The sequence below is a fragment of the Pyrus communis genome, chromosome 4 (assembly GCF_041283825.1).
Source record: "Pyrus communis isolate YQ-2024b chromosome 4, ASM4128382v1, whole genome shotgun sequence".
In the NCBI taxonomy this organism is placed as follows: domain Eukaryota; kingdom Viridiplantae; phylum Streptophyta; class Magnoliopsida; order Rosales; family Rosaceae; genus Pyrus; species Pyrus communis.
In genome coordinates, this window is record NC_142568.1 from 20,540,561 (window position 1) to 20,559,342 (window position 18,782).

General features: G+C 39.5%; 4 protein-coding genes across 6 annotated transcripts; 2 read left to right on the plus strand and 2 right to left on the minus strand.

The window, feature by feature from the left end:
* Positions 1–1,840: 1,840 nt before the first annotated feature.
* On the minus strand, positions 1,841–4,541 carry LOC137722127 (leucine-rich repeat receptor protein kinase HPCA1-like). The gene is made up of 14 exons (XM_088691961.1): positions 4,454–4,541; positions 4,177–4,300; positions 4,028–4,099; positions 3,886–3,960; positions 3,708–3,779; positions 3,360–3,521; positions 3,169–3,243; positions 3,023–3,094; positions 2,860–2,931; positions 2,649–2,717; positions 2,473–2,547; positions 2,281–2,352; positions 2,027–2,161; positions 1,841–1,925 (listed from the first exon to the last, which is right to left on the minus strand). Exons 1-14 carry the CDS (start codon positions 4,539–4,541, stop codon positions 1,841–1,843), a joined length of 1,248 nt encoding a protein of 415 aa, XP_088548087.1.
* A 3,394-nt stretch (positions 4,542–7,935) lies between these two features.
* Positions 7,936–9,114, plus strand: LOC137722312 (uncharacterized). The gene has a single exon (XM_068461280.2). It carries the CDS (start codon positions 8,029–8,031, stop codon positions 9,022–9,024), a length of 996 nt encoding a protein of 331 aa, XP_068317381.2. The 5' UTR covers positions 7,936–8,028; the 3' UTR covers positions 9,025–9,114.
* A 6-nt stretch (positions 9,115–9,120) lies between these two features.
* Positions 9,121–13,655, minus strand: LOC137722311 (DEAD-box ATP-dependent RNA helicase 3, chloroplastic). The gene is made up of 10 exons (XM_068461279.2): positions 12,943–13,655; positions 12,520–12,656; positions 12,021–12,435; positions 11,643–11,741; positions 11,199–11,423; positions 10,627–11,004; positions 10,201–10,344; positions 10,013–10,108; positions 9,616–9,914; positions 9,121–9,512 (listed from the first exon to the last, which is right to left on the minus strand). Exons 1-10 carry the CDS (start codon positions 13,357–13,359, stop codon positions 9,428–9,430), a joined length of 2,295 nt encoding a protein of 764 aa, XP_068317380.2. The 5' UTR covers positions 13,360–13,655; the 3' UTR covers positions 9,121–9,427.
* Positions 13,656–14,288: 633 nt separating this feature from the next.
* Positions 14,289–18,649, plus strand: LOC137722671 (uncharacterized). Of its 3 annotated transcripts, none has more exons than XM_068461729.2 (8): positions 14,289–14,771; positions 14,929–15,072; positions 15,166–15,347; positions 15,822–15,895; positions 16,272–16,421; positions 16,764–17,049; positions 17,563–17,796; positions 17,895–18,649. In XM_068461729.2, exons 3-8 carry the CDS (start codon positions 15,192–15,194, stop codon positions 18,258–18,260), a joined length of 1,266 nt encoding a protein of 421 aa, XP_068317830.2. In that variant the 5' UTR covers positions 14,289–14,771; positions 14,929–15,072; positions 15,166–15,191; the 3' UTR covers positions 18,261–18,649. The 3 variants fall into 3 exon arrangements, with proteins under 3 accessions (XP_068317830.2, XP_068317831.2, XP_088549045.1); XM_068461730.2 differs by having other exon boundaries at positions 14,441–14,771; positions 15,184–15,347; XM_088692919.1 differs by lacking the exons at positions 14,289–14,771; positions 14,929–15,072 and having other exon boundaries at positions 15,084–15,347.
* The last annotated feature ends 133 nt before the right edge of the window (positions 18,650–18,782 follow it).

Here is an 18,782-nt window from a genome sequence, read left to right on the forward strand (position 1 = left end):
AACGTCATAGTAGCTAGTAGTTGGCTATAAAATTGTATGAGAATTTTAGGGTAATTATTGTATATTCTTGTCTCGAGGAAGATTGATAAAAGTACAAGATACATGAAATCCCTAATCAAGGAGGAAATCCCTATCCATAAAGAAATTACAAATTTACAATAAATATGAAAAACGTTGACTCACAGCAACACTCGTTTCATGTAAATTGTTCTCGTGACAATGAGCATGTTGCAATAACTATACTTCTTATCCAAGTGAGGAGGGACACTTGATACTTCCCTGATCTTGCAACTAAATTGACGTTTGGATAGGAGAGACAATTGACACAAAAATATCTACTTCCATTTGGATGGCAAAGAATCCTTTCATCCCAAACCAAACGTTGCTGGCCTACATCTGTGTTGTGAACACCTAAACCAGTATTAGCATTGCTACTGCCAGCAATAGTGAGTTCGACACTTGAGGTTAGACATTTTTTTTGCTTCAACGGTAAGACACCTATAATTTCCACCCTCAACTTTATAATTTGTTAATCTTTTATATTTAGTTGATTTTTTTTTTGTTAATAATTTTGGAATTATTTTTTGTATAATCTATGTTGTTTTATTTTTGCAAACATTTTGATGTAAAAAAATTCAAATTCTGAACAAAAAAATAAAAATTGTTAAGAAAATTGAAAATTTAATGGATTAATGAACACGTGGATGTGTATTTACATAGTTTTGGTGTTGGATATGATTTGGTTAATAAATAATGTTATTTTGACAGTTGCATTTAAATTTGAGCCATTTCATCTTTTATTACCGTTAAAATTGATTAAATTGAATTTGAGTCATTGAATTTAAAAAGGATATAGCTGCCACGCCACATTGGAACATAACCCATGAGGCGTTACAACCATTGGATTCAAATGGCGCTCCAATCTGGGCCGTAAAACCCATGTTTGTCGTGCACTCGACCGCAGAGAATGTTGTTGCGTAGGATCCGTGTGGCCTTATTTTACGTGATGGAGTAAAGTTGCATGGGGCCCTTGGCCCACAAGAAACCTTAATGGGGGATGGGAGATCCAAATACCCACCCCACACTCAAACTACACCTATTACAAATGATTTGGACCCAAAAATTTGGGGTTTTTTTTTTGTTTCCACCCTCCCGTTGGAGACAACCATAGGGAGAGAAAAATCGGTAAAATTCGAAAACGTACCAGAAGGCACAAACATAACTATTTTGCACCACTGCAGAATGTCATTTCTCGAAGAAAAAAATAGCAAATACAAAAGTCAAATCCTAATTAAACCATAAATATCTCAGCTCTACTTGTGTTGACATTTGAGTACAAACAACAGCTAAAAGATGCTTTTGACCTTTTCAAATCGTTAGCAGTTGGCCAGAAGGCATTTCATGTGGAATGGAACTTTGTTGACATTTAGTAGAAACAACAGCTAAAAGCTGCTTTTGACCTTTTCAAAATATTAGCAGTTGGCCAGAAGGCATTACATGTGGAATGGAACTTTGTTGACATTTGAGTAGAAACAACAGCTAAAAGCTGCTTTTGACCTTTTCAAAATATTAGCAGTTGGCCAGAAGGCATTTCATGTGGAATGGAACTTTTCAAAGCACGAGTTTATAACACGTGTTGTAAAGAACACATGGAAGATAAGGAGGAGAGAAAAGACTTGAATATATAACTCCCTATTTCACAGTGTTGACGAAAGCTCTCATTTTTTTATTGAGTGACGTTTTAATTTAATTTTAATTACAGAATAAAGAATCAAACGAAGTGCTGATGGTAGTGCATTGTTCTAGCCAACTCTTGTGAAATATCGTTTATTTAAACCCCTTAAGATTTTGTAGCTTGATGGGGAGGCTGACAGAAAGTAAGATTTGGGGCACCCGAACCGTTGCATACCGGGTTGCCGAAAAGTCTGCAACATGTAAAAGTGTCAACCAAAAGTGATTGTGAGCGGAAAATGCATACACAGTATCATAGAAATCAAAAGAGATCAAGAACCATGAACTGTCTCACATTAGTTCATTTTTGTATTCATAACCAAGAGTTACTTTGGAAATTTGATTGTACTGCAGATCAACAAGCTGCAGTTGTTTGCTGATGTTATCTCCCATGTTCAACGTATCATTAAACGAGTTGTTTTTCAGTTTCCTGTCAAGAGTTAGGAGAATATGAATGATGAGTTTCGAAGGAAATGATTATCAAACGGCCCCATAATTACAGTTAAAACTTGATACATGTTTTCGTCGAGTGTTCTCTCTAAAACATACACTTGCTGTAATTCTGGAAGGCCGAAAAGCTTCTCCGGTAGAGTCCCTTGAAGTGATCCAAATTCTATTACCCTGTTGCCATAACATAGCAGAGATTTCCACCAAAAGAATTCAATAAGTTTTCGAAGTTACGTATTCTAAGACTTGCGAAGAGATACAATGAAAATCTTATGCAAACCTCTAAGGACTTACAAAGTGGTGAGTGTGGGTATGGTTGTGAACCAAAGCGGAGCTTCTGACGCATCGAACGAGTTGTTGCTAAGGTCTCTGAAAGTAAAATTGTTACATTTTTCAGTTCAACAGCAGAAAATCTTGCAGGAATGTCGAAACTTTAAACTGGAAACGGCAGCTCCCCGTAATCTACTCACACATAATTGAGGAGATTCATTCCACTTAAGTCCGGTAAAGGGCCTGTCAAGGAGTTGCGGGCTAAATTTCTGGAAGAGAATGTGAATCATGTGAAATGTGATTAACATCTGTAAGCGCTTTTCGGCTTAGGGTGTCAAAGTTGGGCTTAAACATGACCGAAAAAGATTATGGTTAAAAAAGAACATTGCAGATTACAAGATTGATGCTTACAATTCATAGACATTTGTAAGGTTTTTAAGATTCGATGGAACAATTCCCGTCAGAAAATTTCCATCAAGCCGACTGTTACAAACAGGAAAGTTTTGATTCCGAATATGTCAAGAAACAGATACTTGTATGTGGAAGAACAAATTGAAGACAGTTTTTTACTTACAGAACTTTAAGAGTGTGAACAAGTCCTAATGTTATTGGAATAGAACCGCTAAACCTATTTCCGTCTAAAAACCTGCGGTTGAAGAATGACAAGCGGTTAGATGACCGAAAATACCGAACAAAAACATGTACATGTCATGGACTTACAAGTCTATCAGTGTCATCTCGGAGCTGAAAAGTTGGGGCGGAATGGAACCTGAAAGCTGGTTCTCGTTCAAATGGCTGCGCATTCATCAAACCAGTGTAATGCTTATGCAATATGCAGTGGCAGAATATCCAAATCAAAACTTTTCATTATTTCACAGTTGAGAAGAACTAGGAATTGGATGGATACTCACAAGTGTTTAGCCTTAAGCAGGAGGTCTAAGCCTGGGGAAGTAGAGGTCGAAATAGGGATAGGTCCGCTCAACTGATTTTTTGCCAGGTCCAGCCAGTAGAGGTTTGAGAGTTTACCCAAAGGATGAGGTATAACACCAGTGAGGTTATTTGAATTCAGAGCCCTGAGAAGGACCAAAGATTTACAAAAAGATTGGAAAAGAAACATAACCGAGAATGCTACTGTGACAGTGTTTCAAGTTTATCATCATTGTCATGCGCGCATTTTAACTTTCTCACATGATAGACAATGCATAATTAGATCAGACTACCGTCATCACAGCGAACTTTTTAATAGTTCTAATTCTTACAAGAAGGTTAGCTCTGCAAGATTGCCTAATTCATCTGGAATATTACCACTGAAGCTGCACCCAGCGAGGACCCTAAAATGATCACAAGAGTCATCGGTTTTTCATATTCAATATAAAAAATTTATGCGCAATGTTCAAAAGTTCCAAATACGAAGATTGCTCGCTCATTTGGTCTTACATGACATTTAACTTCTTCAGATCACCTAGTCGCGGAGAGAGAGAACCGGTGAGGCCAGGGTTGAATGAAAGGTCCCTGCACAATGTTAGCGTTTCAGCTTCAAACGTAATGCTGTTGCAAAAACAGGATTAATCATACTCACATGGATCTTAATTCAGTGAGTCCCCCAATGTCACCAGTAAGTTCCCCTTTCAGACCGGTGCTTGACAATGCCCTACGCATAAATGTGAAAATATGTTCAGTAAAGTGATCGTTGCTAGCAAACCTCAACGAAAGATCAAGAGTACTGACAGTGCAGACACCCTTGAACCGTTGCAGGTGACTCCTTCCCAGCGCAAACCACAGGGATCGTTCGACTTGTCCCAGCTGGGAGGTGTATTTTGCCATGCCCCCTTCAAGGATTGGAGTACAGCAGCTGCAACAATACACATATAAATCGATCAATCACTACCTTAACGGAGTTCTTAGACATAAAATTTGCAGCATGCTCATTTTGCACTACACTAGGCTTAACTCGGAGATAAATATACGAACACATTTAACATTGATGCTTAAGACAACACAATACCATCATTAAGGTCTGTAAGGGAGACGATCACATGAATCCCTGCAGAGTAGACGATAGCCAGAAAAAGCAGCATTCGCACAGTTGCCATGGTTAGGACTGCTTTTCTCAAAAGCCCTTTTGTCAAAAGCACTCGGCAACAATTCACTTCCCTTCACTTCACCCTTCCTCTATGCATTCAAGGCATGTTGCATGTATATATAAACAAAGTTAGTTTACAGTAATTAATTAAGATTAATGCTCATTAATTTCTGAGCAAGGAAGTCAATTCAATTGATATAAACGAAGTGTACCGTTGTTACTTTCACCGTTTCAACCGGCTGCCTGCGCATTACAGTAAGCAAAATGCCTTAAATATGGATCCAGTGGATGTAATTTCTAGATGTTTAGCGATATTTGCAAATTGAGTATATTCGGCAGACTTCGAAGATTCTTAAGTTCAACATTTGAAAAAATCTACTTTATCGCTTAGACAAGAGTTGTAAGTACAAAGAGATATATTCTCAGTTTTACAACAGACTTTCCCTCCCCCCCCCCCCCCCCCCCTCTCTCCTCCGTTCAGCAACTGGTTGACTCCCACTCTTCCAATTGCTGCACAAAAATTGCATAGAAGTTTCTAACCTTCATCCCAAAATTATTTTTGCCAACTTTCACATTTGTCTTTCATACCGAAACAGATTATATTTGTTGAGAAGTGTAAAATTGTATGGATGCAATCCTTCCAATTTGACATTATCGAATAGCATCTTTTGATGAGATATATAAACAAGAGGCTTCGAGAAAACTAGTGTTTTCTGAATTATATGAAGCCAATAAGCAAACAGTGAATCCCCATGGGTATTTGAACTTGAGTATCTAGGAAAAAGTAGAATATTTGATGGAAAAACGGGAGATCCTTTTGAACAACTTGTTATAATAGGAAAGTCTTATATCTTGAAATTAATTCATCAAGTTGATGATAAAATACATGGACGTTCTAGTGGACATTATGCACTTGATATTGTTGACCCTATAAATTATAAAGCCTATGTGGCGCGCAGGCCGAGTAACTAATCAGCTAACTAAGTTCTTCGGTTGAATGCGGGGCGTGTCAACTCGTCGGCCGAGCTCGGCCAAGGAGTAAAATTCATTGTTGTCGCGTTGAGCGCGTTGCTGACTTCTTAATCTTGCGACTGTGACCGAGGAAGGAACACTCTCGGTCTTTGGGTTCTAGAGCCTGAAGACGAGGCTGCTAGTTCTGCGAAGTTCACAAATCGTCGGTGCCTAATTCGGTCACCGTGATTATATTCGTAAGAGTATAAGCACGTCGAATCGACACCAGACTATACGGACACAAATATTCAAAGGTGATGTATGTCTTGATAGTGAACGTGGTTCGGCCGTCAGAATGCCGAACTCTAAAACTCACTTGTGAATACCCAATCATAAAATCACTCAGCGTCTGATACGCCAAATGTCGTAACTCGTGACACCTTACTTCGCCGAGAAGGCTGATAAGATGACCCCTGCCAATAAGGATTCGAAAACCCTCCTAGGCCGAGACTTGGATAGGTAACCAGTCGGCCTCGACGCAGTGCTGTTTATCCAAACTAAAGATGCTCCTTGGTCGGCTGATTCTACGACAACAGTGCTGTTTATCCAAACTGAAGATGTTCGCCGGTTGCCTTCATGGTGTTGTTTATCCAACCTGAAGGTGTGTTGGCGGAAAAAGAAAATAAAAAATCTCAAGATGTTTGAGAAGTTTTGCGCAGGGCAGTTGTGTGTTGAATTGAAGGTCCACTTTTGTTGCATGATTTCTTGTATTTATAGCACCCACTCCTTGAGACAGAATCAAACTCCTACCTGGATTGGGAGTCCTTGTCCCGTTCCAACTTTACTTCGAACAACCTTACTTCCATTAGGAATTTGAACTTACCCCATTTCGAGGCTTTATTCCTTGTTGGCCGAGAATCCTAGTTGCACCAGGATTTCCTCGACCCTTTTTATTTATCTGGACTACTCTTTCTTAGGATAAGACTCGACCGACCCTGTCAACTGGCTCGGAATCCACCAGGCAGCCCATAGTACTTGACACAACTTTGGGCCGAGCACCACCCTATGCTCGGCCCAACGATATTATTTCAGACCCAAACATATATACAACAAGCCGTTACAAGGAAGGGCCAAGCAAGGGGGACAACGGGTAGGAGAAATGGAAGTTTTGACTCTAGAGGAATTTGGTATTGTTCATATTTTACAGGAGATGCTTACCTATAAATTTGATCATATTAGAGCTCACCAAGAAGTACTTGGTAGTATAATCATTGGAGGAACAATACCTAAACTCGAGGATTTGTAGTTAACAAAGTATGTTGTCTTCGACTATTTGTAGTTTTTTTTTTCCCCTAATGGTGCACTCATCCACATCGATTCACAAATGGGCTCACCTGACCCCTTGACAAAGGATAGATTCTAGGGTTGAGGAGTGGTATATGAAAGTTTTCTCATTGGTTCCGTTGAGTGGTAAAAAGGTAAATATATTATCAGAAGAAACAAACAGCCTTATAAACTGTACAAGCATAGGTCCAAAGACAAAATTACACAAACAAGCAAATTGGACTAGCAAATGTCTGTGTGCCACATTACTCCCACGCTTAATTGGAAGTCACGTGTTGCGAAACCAAGGTAGAAGGGGCACTAACCACCACAGGATGAATAATTGGGCACGAATTCTAGACTTGCATTCTACACTGTACATCCTAAGTTAGATTTATAGGAATTGCATAATAGTGGTTAGGGAAAGACTGAAATACATATGCGAATCTTTTAGTGACACGTATCACATGAAACGGAAATACCAAATTGACAGTGTCATAACTTATCATGCAACGACACGTGTTTTAATATTTGCCAACAGGATCCTCTCTGGATTTTTTTGGTGATAATCCTAGGAATTTGTGAATCATATTGTTTATCGTACATTTTTGTCAGTTTTTATCAAGTTATGTTTGTGTTTAATTTTAAATAAAAATATTTAAAATAATTTCTGACCGCACAATGTACGATAAACGGATACAATTTACAGATCCCTGGAATCCTCACAAAAAGGATCCGACGAGGATCCTAATTCTAATATTTGGAATTGGATCCTCTCCTGGGCTCAAGATGAGGATCTTCATGAGCAACCCATCCAGACTGTTCAAATTTGATCCAACGGCTGCAATTATTATGGATTAGGATCCTCTCCTGAGCAGATGGCTGATCAAGCCCATTGGGCCGTTCAATTTTTATCCAACGGTTATAATTATTATAACTTTTAGAGGAGCTCCTTATTTGTAGCAGTTGGATAAAAATTGAACCGCCCGATGAGCCTGATCAGAATGATCAGCTCCATTTGCTCAGGAGATGATCCGATCCAATTATTATGAGTTTTAAAGGGATCCTGTTTGGAGGAGAAGATCCAGTTCCCTAATATTTGACATTACATGATAGGTTTAAAGTAAATTGGAACGTTCTCGAACAAATTGGAAGCAGAGACCAGAAACTCAAAATCCGACGGCTCGAAGACACATACCGATACAAACGCAAAGAGAAAAACAATGGCAGGCACACTGCTATCTCGGGCGTTTCATCTTCTCGCCTCTGCTACCACCAAGTCTAATCCTTTCTACTCCGCCGTCTCCTCCCGCCTCAAAGCCATAGCCGTTGCCAGCCACTCCAATAAAACCATCTCAGAAAACCATCACAGGAGTTCACTTCTTCCATTTTCACTGACCCCTTTTCGTTTCCATAACACCCTTAGAGGACGGAGCCATAGCTGCTCCTGCTGCGATTCCACCACAGAAAACCACCGTCGCCATAGCCGCGATGGCGAACCCAGCACCAAAATCAACACCAAGGTTAACTTCTCCCTCCCTTCCGACGACGAAGACGATGACCAAACTACGCCAACCGCCACCGCGAAAGAGATCGACAAGTCGAAGCTCCCTCCACCGTACGACCCTTTCAGCAAGAAGCCCGCCGTCGAGGACCCGGAGGACCCGAAGGACTTGCAAGAAGTCTTCCACAAAATGCGGAGCGACGGCCTCACCAACAATGCAGTCAAGATGTTCGACGCATTGTCTAAAGACGGATTGACCCACGAGGCCTTGGAGCTCTTTGCTCAGATTAAGGACAAGGGTCATATGCCTGACGTTGTTTCGCACACCGCCGTCATTGAGGCCTACGCCAATGCCGGAAAGACGAAGGAGGCTTTGAAGGTGTATTTGCGGATGTTGGCCTCTGGGGTCGCCCCGAACGCCTACACTTACAGTGTGCTGATCAAGGCGCTCGCGGCCGACCCTGGCAATTTTCCTGGGGATGCTAAGAAGTATTTGCTGGACATGATGGGTAAAGGAATGCGGCCTAATGCCGGTACGTATACGGCTGTGTTTGAGGGGTTTGCGAGGCAGGATAGGGCGGAGGAGGGGAGGTTCTTACTGGAAGAGATGAAAGGTAAGGGGTTTGCACCAGACGAGAAGGCGGTGAGGGAGGTTCTTAAGAGCAAAAGAGGACCTATAGTTAGAACCGTCATCAACATTCTGTTTGGCAAGTAGATCGATTTTGCTCATTTCATTTGTTCTCTGTTCATCTTCGTTGAAAATTGAAATGTTTAGCATTTGAAATGAAATCCTAGTTTAATTCGAGCGATATTCTAATTTAATGAACACGTACATTTAATGATTATAATGCCAAAACAAAATACATGAGTGGGAGAGAGAGCAGTTCAAACATAATTCCTATAACTAAGTACAGTTCAATTCGTTTCTTGTAAGACTCTGGAGGAGCATCTCCCAATCTCATTGACATTGCACAACCCACAAACACAATACAGTAGAAAGCAATGCCTGCCGGCAGTGGCAGCAGCTTCTAACCCGCCATTGGTGCTGAAAAACTGACGTTTAAACATGCACGGAACCCACCAATGGTGACGGAAAACTGATGTTTAAGGAAGCATGTCTAGAATCCTTGTTTGGTAGGGCAATCCGATGCCCTGTGGCCAGACTGCCCACAATTGAAGCAGGAACCTCCAAAGCTTCTGAAACTGCAAATTCAGATACCATTTCAGTGTTAACTGATGTGTTGCGAATTTCTCATTGTGCTATTTCTGACACGAGAAAGGATGAGAAAGTAAAAAGATAATATACCTGTCTCGGGATGGTGACCTGCTTGATCGTTGGCCTCCAATAAGCCAATCATCATCGATGCTTCTTGGACTCCGAGGTCTGCTGTTGCTAGATCCATAACTTCGGCCACTACTCCTAAATGAATCGTCGGCACCACCATCACCACCCCAACCCCTGGAGCTTCTGAAACCACCTGATGATCCTTGACGATCCCTAGAACCTCCTCCCCGGCCTCCTCCACGGCCTCCTCCTCGGCGATCTCTGCTTGAAAACCTGCCGTAGTAGTCACTCACCGGCCCATCATCTTGCAGGGCTGGCAACTGCCAACACAAAATAGTACATGCACACAACACCAATGTTAGTAGCTTTTCATGCAAAAGCTGCTGTTGTGAGAAAATGACGAAAAGCAAAAGTAAACCTTGGATATCTTGGAAACAGTGTTTCCAGGAGGTATTTGCCTAGCCAGCAACTCTTTGGCAATCTCCTCTGGAAGATCAAAGACTGCTCCCTGAATCTGATATTATCGCCATCAAAATTCAATATTTGTTTTAATGAATTGAATTGATGCACTAATCAAAATAAACATGAGATGTTGTAGATGCAAACCCGTTCATCTGCAATTATATGTATTTTTCCAACTTCATCAGCAGCCGTAGAATAAACATCTGAAAGAAACCCAGTGACAGATCTAGCAGACAGGAACCCTCTGGCAAAAGATGGATCTCGGATAAGTTGCAATGTCGTCCATCCCTGCATATAATTTTACAGTTCTATTAATATACTGATACCAGAACTGCACTGACATTACACATGCCCCAAAAAACTGGAAAATAAGATGCACTTCACATTCTACGGTATTTAATATCCAGAAGGTTACTTGAGTATGTGATTATTTGATTTCAAAATGAACCACACAGGATATCATGAGTAAGAAAATAAGTGAGCATTTGAAAACATCTTACTGCTCCACCAAATTTCAAGAAAATAAACTACTATACAGAAAATTAAGCGTTTATTGACTTCAATTATTACCGCCTCATGAGTGATAAGGGACTTGGATGATGGAGGTCGAGAAAATCCACTGAGCTGTGCTAGTGCAGCAGCAAGAGCACTTGTTCCCTGTTCATCAATCAATCTCTGTGCTGTTGGTGTGAAAAACTGTACAGATTCAGGATGCACTCCACTAAGAGTAGCAACCACATGCTGCGCAGATGACTCCAAAACCTCCTCAATAGTTGGTGGACTAGCAAACTCAAACTTGCACCCCACATCACGCTCAAGTGTTTTAATTGTTCTCCTCTGGTTGTTAGTAAACATCAGAACGGCAGTACCTTCTTTCCCTGCACGTCCAGTACGCCCAGAGCGATGCACAAATGTCTCTGAATCATTGGGAAGCTCGTAGTGGATAACCTGGAAGGAAAAAAATAATAATAATAATATTGCAGTCAAAGGCTTATCAAGGTGTTGGCAATTGATATATTAAGAAAACATCTAAATCTATTTCTGGCATACAGATTGGTTATAGTTTTATATACACATATACAAGGATCCATAAAACTATACTAAAAATTTGATTAGGAATCATAAGAAGCTCCCAAGCTTACCAAATCAACATTGGGAATATCAAGTCCACGGGATGCAACATCAGTGGCAACGAGCACAGTGAATTTCCCTTGCCGAAAACCATTTAATGTTCTCTCTCTTTGATGCTGTGATATATCTCCATGCAATGCCTCAGAAGCTATGCTACTTGTTAATGACATTGAGACTTCATCAGCATCTCGTTTTGTTTGTGTAAATACAATGGTCTTCCCGCCCTTTGCGTACACCTGAAGATATGACATTCTTCAGAGTTGTGTGGAAAATGTTTCCTTTTTGAAGTAATTCTATGCAGATTCATATTATAATCAGCATCACCATCTTTATCATAAACTAAACAACTTTCAAAGGAAAACACCACAACAACATTAAACATCATATTAAAAAGAGAGGCAACATATCATACGTATGAGCCAAAACAAGAGTCAGTAATGAGTTCCAACTCTTACTGTTATAAGATCACTAAGAATGGTCTTCTTTGAAGCTGAAGTGGTTGATAAAGCATAAAGTTTGATCCCTTCTGCAAGCTTCTCGTCTTGGTCGCCAACCTTTGGGAAAAAAGAAAGTAGAAAAGGAATTATGTAAGACTCACTTTCCACTCTACAAACATACAAGATGCAAAATTTATTAATTAGCTTTTCCTGTATTACAATTTTGACATCTACCGCATTGCTTTAAACAACTACAACTTCCATCAGCTTTAAGTGTTCAATATCCAGTAAAAATATTTTAGGCATCACTCTATGCCACATTCTAATGACAGATATACAAATAATGAAAGTTTCAAACTTAACAGAAGAAAGAAAGAAAAGAACAACGACATTTACCAAATCAATTGTCATTGGATTGTCCAAATATTTCCGCGATAGTTTTTTCACCCAACCAGGCATGGTTGCAGAAAAAAGCATGCTCTGCCTCTGAGCTGGAAGCTTTTGCAGAATCACTTCCACATCCTCCTCAAATCCAACAGCAAGCATTGAATCAGCCTCATCAAGTACCAAATATTGAACTTCGCCCAATTTGAGGGTGTTGCCATTTATCAGGTCAATAATCCGACCAGGAGTTCCAACAACTACATCAACTCCACGGGAGAGAGCACTTTGTTGAGTTATGTAGGAAACTCCCCCATAGACACAAACGGTGTTAAGATAAGGTGCAGATTCTTTCATCTCCTTTTCGACTTGCTTTGCCAACTCCCGAGTAGGTGCAAGCACCAAAACTCTTGGAAGATAACCAGTCCGCCTACAAAAACAGAAACTTATCACATATTTTTCAAAAGAACATGTCTTTAGATATAATGTGAATAATAAGCTTCACAAATGGTACCTATGAGAGCCTCCCTGTTCATCATCTTCTGTGAGACGCTTGAGTATTGGGATTCCAAAGGCTAATGTCTTTCCAGTCCCTGTCTTGGCACGAGCAATGATATCTCGACCTTCAAGTGCAGGTACTAGAACAGCTCTCTAAACATTTTCAACAGAGAAAGCTATCACTAAACCACTACATACACCTACATACATATATATACATATATAGGGCTCGGGGTTTAGGGTTTAGATTATTAGGGCATCTTTTAAACTGTTATAATCTGAAGAAAGCTTACATTTTTATCATAACACACATAATTTTACGGATAATGCTCAAAAGGGTTCCAAGAAAAACTAAATTACAATCAATTTATGGTATAATTAGCACTAAATTCCAAAGAAATAGATAAGAGAAGCAAAACCACAGAGAGAAATGAAGCACCTGAATTGGGAAAAGGCTCGATATGCCACGTCTCTCAAGGCTATCAAGAAGCCGCTGAGGCAAACCCAGTTTGGAAAGGGCGAGCTCATCGTCGTCACTGGCAGCAGAACCCGGCTCGGTTTCCGACTCGTACTCCAAGTCCGAGTCGAGGCCGTCCTTCGAAAAGTCACCGAGTCCCTTAAACGCCTCTTCACTGAGCACCGAGTTCGGAGTGGCAATTGCCGAACAAACGACACCGGAGCCCTGCCTAACCAACCCACTCTTTCCTCTCAAAACACTGTTGAAGTGCGACCTCTCCGGGAACGCAAGCGAAAGAGTAGCACTACTCGTCGTCGCCGCCGCCGGCGCAGCTCTTCTGTACAGCTCGCTGCACGGAGTCTGGGAATATACAGAGGAAACTCCGATGATAGAAGACATTTCTGCAACTACAGCAGAAATGGTATAACAACTCTCTTCGCCCTGCTTCTTCCTTCTTCCTTCTCCTTGCACGCAAGATGTTTGCTGAAATTCCTCAGAGAAGAAGATAGATGATAACGAGGGAGGGAGGCTCGGAAGATATCGTTATTAGGTCTGGAGGATTGAGAGCGGAGAGGAAAGCGGCCGCTGTGGGTTTATATAGACAAGGGACAGAGGAGTGAGAGCGAGAGTGAGAGTGTGAGGGAGATAAGGCCGCAGTCCAGCCCTTTGGAGAACGTATGGCCTCCCAAACCTCCACCTCGGTTAATATATTCTCCCCGAAAAGCGGATATTTCTTGTCGGGTCGGAATTCAAACTGCGGATCGACCCGAAGAACCGGCTTTCCTTTTTACCCGGCCGTTATTACATTTTGCCTTTTTATCCAAGTCGTTAATTCATCATGAGAAATGCTATCAAACTCCTTCAAATTTATACTCTCTACAGATTCTTTATTAAATTATATTTTTAGCAAATTATTTTATAATGTTAATATAAAAATTAACTTTAAACTGTAAATTGACAAAAATTTATGCAGAACTTCACTCATATTATACAAAACTATGATAATGTAAGGCTCATTTGGATGTACTTTTAAAATGATTGAAAACGTTTTTACAAAAAATGTTTTTGGGTTTCAAAAGCATTTTAAGTGTTTTTCCAAAATTTACCTACATTTTTACTAATGATTGATTCTATAAACATTTTCACTAAAAAAGTTTTCAGTAATTTTAAAAGCACATCCAAACGAGCTCTTATGACTTGTTTGAAAAGTGCTTTTAAAATAATTGCAAGAGTTTTAGGTGAAAATATTTTCTAATCAATTCTTAATAAAAATGCAAATAAATTTTATAAAAATATTTAAAATGTTTTCTATAATAAGCAAATAACTCATGTATGAAAAAACTTCAAGTATTTTTAAAACTAAAAACTAATTTCTTGAAAAACGATTTCAACAATTCTAAAGAAACTTCTAGACGAGCCAGTATTACAGTCAATCCCTAAAATTCATATGGTTAATTGAAAAAATATAATTTGTTTACGTGATAATTGCAAAAATATTCGATAATAACTGTAAACACAGCTATCATCGAATAGAAGTTTAAAAAAGATTGGGGATTTATCAAATTTCATTTCATAAAATTTTCATGGTGGATTCCCATTTTTGTCGATTAATTGTAAATACAGCGGGAGTGGAAGCAGCCGTCGTTAGATTCCAGCCAGTAAATCATTTCGTGTGGGAAGCCATTTGCTCGAATTGCTTCCTCTTCTTCTTCTTCCTTTGATCTATCGGACCAGCTTTTCGCATCTGGTTCGCAGATCTCCCTCGAAATTCACCGCGCTTTCAATTTCTAAATCCTTGGAACTCTTCAAAGGTATGTTTGCTTCGAGCTTTCGCTTTCAATTTCGTCTACCCCCAATTAATTTCGGTCAAAACCTTAATTTCCATCCGATTGAATTGAGATTTTTTCAATTCTCATTTTTTAGTAATTTTTAAAAAAATTTGGGGTTTTCTTTTTTCAACGGTTGCAGGCGTTTCAAGCAATTTCAAATAGAGTGTGGGGGTTAGGGTTTACGAATTCCCCTTCCCTTCCCTCACTTCGATGGAATTCTTCAACTTGTAGCAAGCAAAGCTGTTGCCTTAGAGGGAGAATAGACACTGCTGGTGTTGCTCAGGTTTTGATCATTCGATAGCCCTTTGTTTTCGCGGGTGTAAATGTGTATGTTTTGCTAATACTTTTGAGTTTTTATTGCAATTAATGTGCAAAGGGGTTTGATTGGATTAAGTTTTCGGAATGGCGGAGTCGACCCCAATCTACCTGAGCATTATTGCTTTTTTCTGTACTGTTGGAGCCATGGCTTTGGCCATTATGCACATCTACAGGCACCTCATGAATTACACTGAACCGACTTATCAGAGATACATTGTCCGCATCATCTTCATGGTCCCGGTGAGTACTTAATTCGAAGAAAAAACCCACTATGAAATGCTATGTAAATGCATTCCCACATGAAGAATTGGGTTTAGTTCTTTGTTTTTACCTTTTAGGATTTGTTCAATGTATTTGAATTTAAAGAAATTATACGAGAATATAGTGAAAATGGTTCTTTGTACGTGGTTTACCTGCTTCATATTATCTGGCCATTTAATTTTCCAATCTGATAGTGTGAGTGCATGCTTTCTTTCCTGAATAAGCCTGTTATGGTCGTGCGTACACTATAGAATGGACAAAGTAAGGCCAGAAGAACAAAAGGTTTTGAAATTTGAAGATTGGGATAGAATCAGTGGAACTCTTGCATTCTTTGTTACTGTAATCTGTATTGATAGAAATTTCGCTTGTTTGGGTATTGGTTGAACATCAAGATATGCATTTCTTCGCATTTGTTTTGTACGTAACCAATATGAACTTTGTTTTCCTTTACAGGTATATGCATTGATGTCGTTCTTATCCCTTGTTAATCCTGCGGGTTCAATCTACTTTAATTCCATTAGAGAAGTGTAAGTATGTCTTCATTTATTCAAATGTTTTACTGCACGTATAATTGATAAGAATACTTTGTTTATCTTCTGGCCTTCTTTGCCTTTGTTTCCCATTTTAGATAAGAACATAGAGAGGGATAAAGTAAAGGAGGAAATTAAATTGTTTCCACCATTTTCCCCTTAAATTCAGGGCATAAGGGCAAACCTCTTGTCGAGAGAGAATCCTGTAAACCCAAGGGAAAATGTTCCTCCCATTTGTTTCTCTCTCTCACCCTCGTACTCGCTCATTCTCACCTGTTTATTACCCTCTAGGGCTCAAGTGTCAGTTTGTCTGATTATTGCAGGCACTATATTGTTTTATTCTCATGCTATTTTTTTTCCCATTCTGTTTCAGCTATGAAGCTTGGGTCATTTATAATTTTTTATCGCTGTGCTTGGCATGGGTTGGTGGCCCAGGATCTGTTGTTGTAAGTCTCAGCGGTAGGGTTCTAAAGCCTTCCGTGGTTCTGATGACATGTTGCCTCCCTCCCATACCCCTGGATGGGTGAGTACAATCTATGCTTAATTTACCAAGATGTTATCTGCAAGCCAGGAATTTGTGTTGTAAAAAGAATCACAAAATTCTGAATTACACGGGAACATCTTTGTCTATTTCAGTTATCTGGGTACTATTTTCAAAATGTTTGTCGGTTTTCATTTTACTTGGGAATACCTTGTTTAAATTTACATGCATAAAATCAGGCTTCTTACATAATGGGAAGATTCCGTGCATGACTAAGGAGATTTCTGGACAATATTGAGATTTTGTTATATAACAATATGTCATCGTATCATACGTATGAGATGATTGTTTGATAAACTCACACATATGAAACTGTTAATGCAGGCGCTTTATACGTAGGTGCAAACAAGGATGTTTGCAGTTTGTGATCCTGAAGCCTGTATTAGCTGTTGTTACCCTCATACTTTATGCTAAGGGGAAATATGCAGATGGAAATTTCAGTCCAAGACAGTCATACCTGTATCTCACTATTATCTACACTATCTCATACACAACAGCTCTCTATGCTTTGGCATTGTTTTACTTTGCTTGCAGAGATCTACTCCAGCCCTTCAATCCAGTTCCAAAGTTTATTATAATCAAATCTGTGGTTTTCCTCACTTATTGGCAGGTAAACGTTTTTCTCACTGTATTAGTCATAGTAATCTACTTATTGTTCAGTGTCTTGTGTATTAGCAATTTGCACTTGGTTGTTGATCACATTCTTATGCATTAAGAGCAGAAGATGATTTCCTCTAAAAGCAGTTTTTGAGTGTGGATGGCATATATTGCCTCATTAATTTAAACAAACTATATGGGGCCAAACTTCCTTTAGGCTCACCAAATGCTGCTTGAAAATGTGGAACTGTGAAATAGGTGCACATTAGTAGCAGAATGTGGATAAAAGTTGGTGCATATAACGTTGGATTATTCATATGATACTAACTTGTAACTGTGTATAAACATGTACCAAAGAAATAACTTTGTCGTTTATTCCTATTATTTCATAGAAGAGAGCTATAATTTGATTTGCGGTATTGTATTTTACGTTCTTTGTCTGTTTCCCTTTCCTTTTTTTCGTTGATAGTGAAGTCTAAGTTTTTAACTTATTCAATGTTTCTGATTCTTATTGTCTGCCATTTAGGGTGTGTTGGTCTTCCTTGCTGCGAAATCTGGGTTAATAAAGAATGCAGAGAATGCTGCTCAGTACCAAGATTTCATAATATGTGTTGAGATGCTTATTGCTGCTATTGGTCATTTATATGCATTCCCTTATAAGGAGTATGCTGGTGCAAATATTGGCGGGCCTCGAGGTCTGACTGGAAGCCTCTCACATGCCTTAAAGTTGAATGACTTTTACCATGATACAGTCCACCAGGTGAGCTTTCAAATTATTTTTTTCTGATATCCCCTTGCATAAGAGTTCTCTTTTAGCTTTGCTCAACCTTTCTGATGAGAATATTGAACTGTGTGCAGTTTGCCCCTACTTACCATGATTATGTACTCTACAACCCTAGTGAGGGTGACGAGGGAAAGAGGAAGTATCGGTCACGCACCTTTGTGCCGACTGGCCCAGAGATGGATACTGTCAGAAGAAACAAGAACATGTTTGGGAACAAGATAGATGACATACAGCTTTCAAGTCTTTCATCTTCTAGCTCAAGCACCCCGGATAGTTCTGGTCCAGTACCCGAGTCTGCGAGTTCAGATGCAATAAAGTCTTCCCTTCTTGTTGATACCTCAAATTCTGCATCAGTGCCGTATGACATGTCACTTATCGACTTAGACTTGAACAGTTACCCCGCGAAGGTTCCTTCAGCAAATGAAGGTGGCACTAGGTGACAACGATAATCTGTGGTAGACTCGTATGAAGAATATTCTTACAAGGAAAACAGTTTTAAAATGTCTCTGGGGCCTTCGGGAAAGCTTCATTTGCTTAATAGTGTGGTGAAATTGGTGCTGGGTATATTCCCTTTTTCTCTCTGTGGTTTGATATGCACTTTCGTCACTAATATCTTGCTTCCCACTGAGATTGCTTTCAATAACTTGTTTTGTAGATATGGAAAATCTAATTGTCATACTTGCTAGGTCACAATAGGAAAATCGATTTGTTTTTTTTTTCGCATTTTTCGTTGCACAATGAAAGAGTTATGTTGTCTGTTGGATGTCTTGGACTTGATATTGAAATATTATTCTGAACTGTAACATGGTACATGGTTCATGTTTATTCATTTTTTTACCTTCTTTCCGAGCGAATCGAACTTTATATTCCACCCCTCTTGATGTCTTAGATGAAGAGTATTTCTGTTCGACGAAAGGTTTGAAAAATCTGTTTGATGCAGACCCACATAAACACCTGTTCTT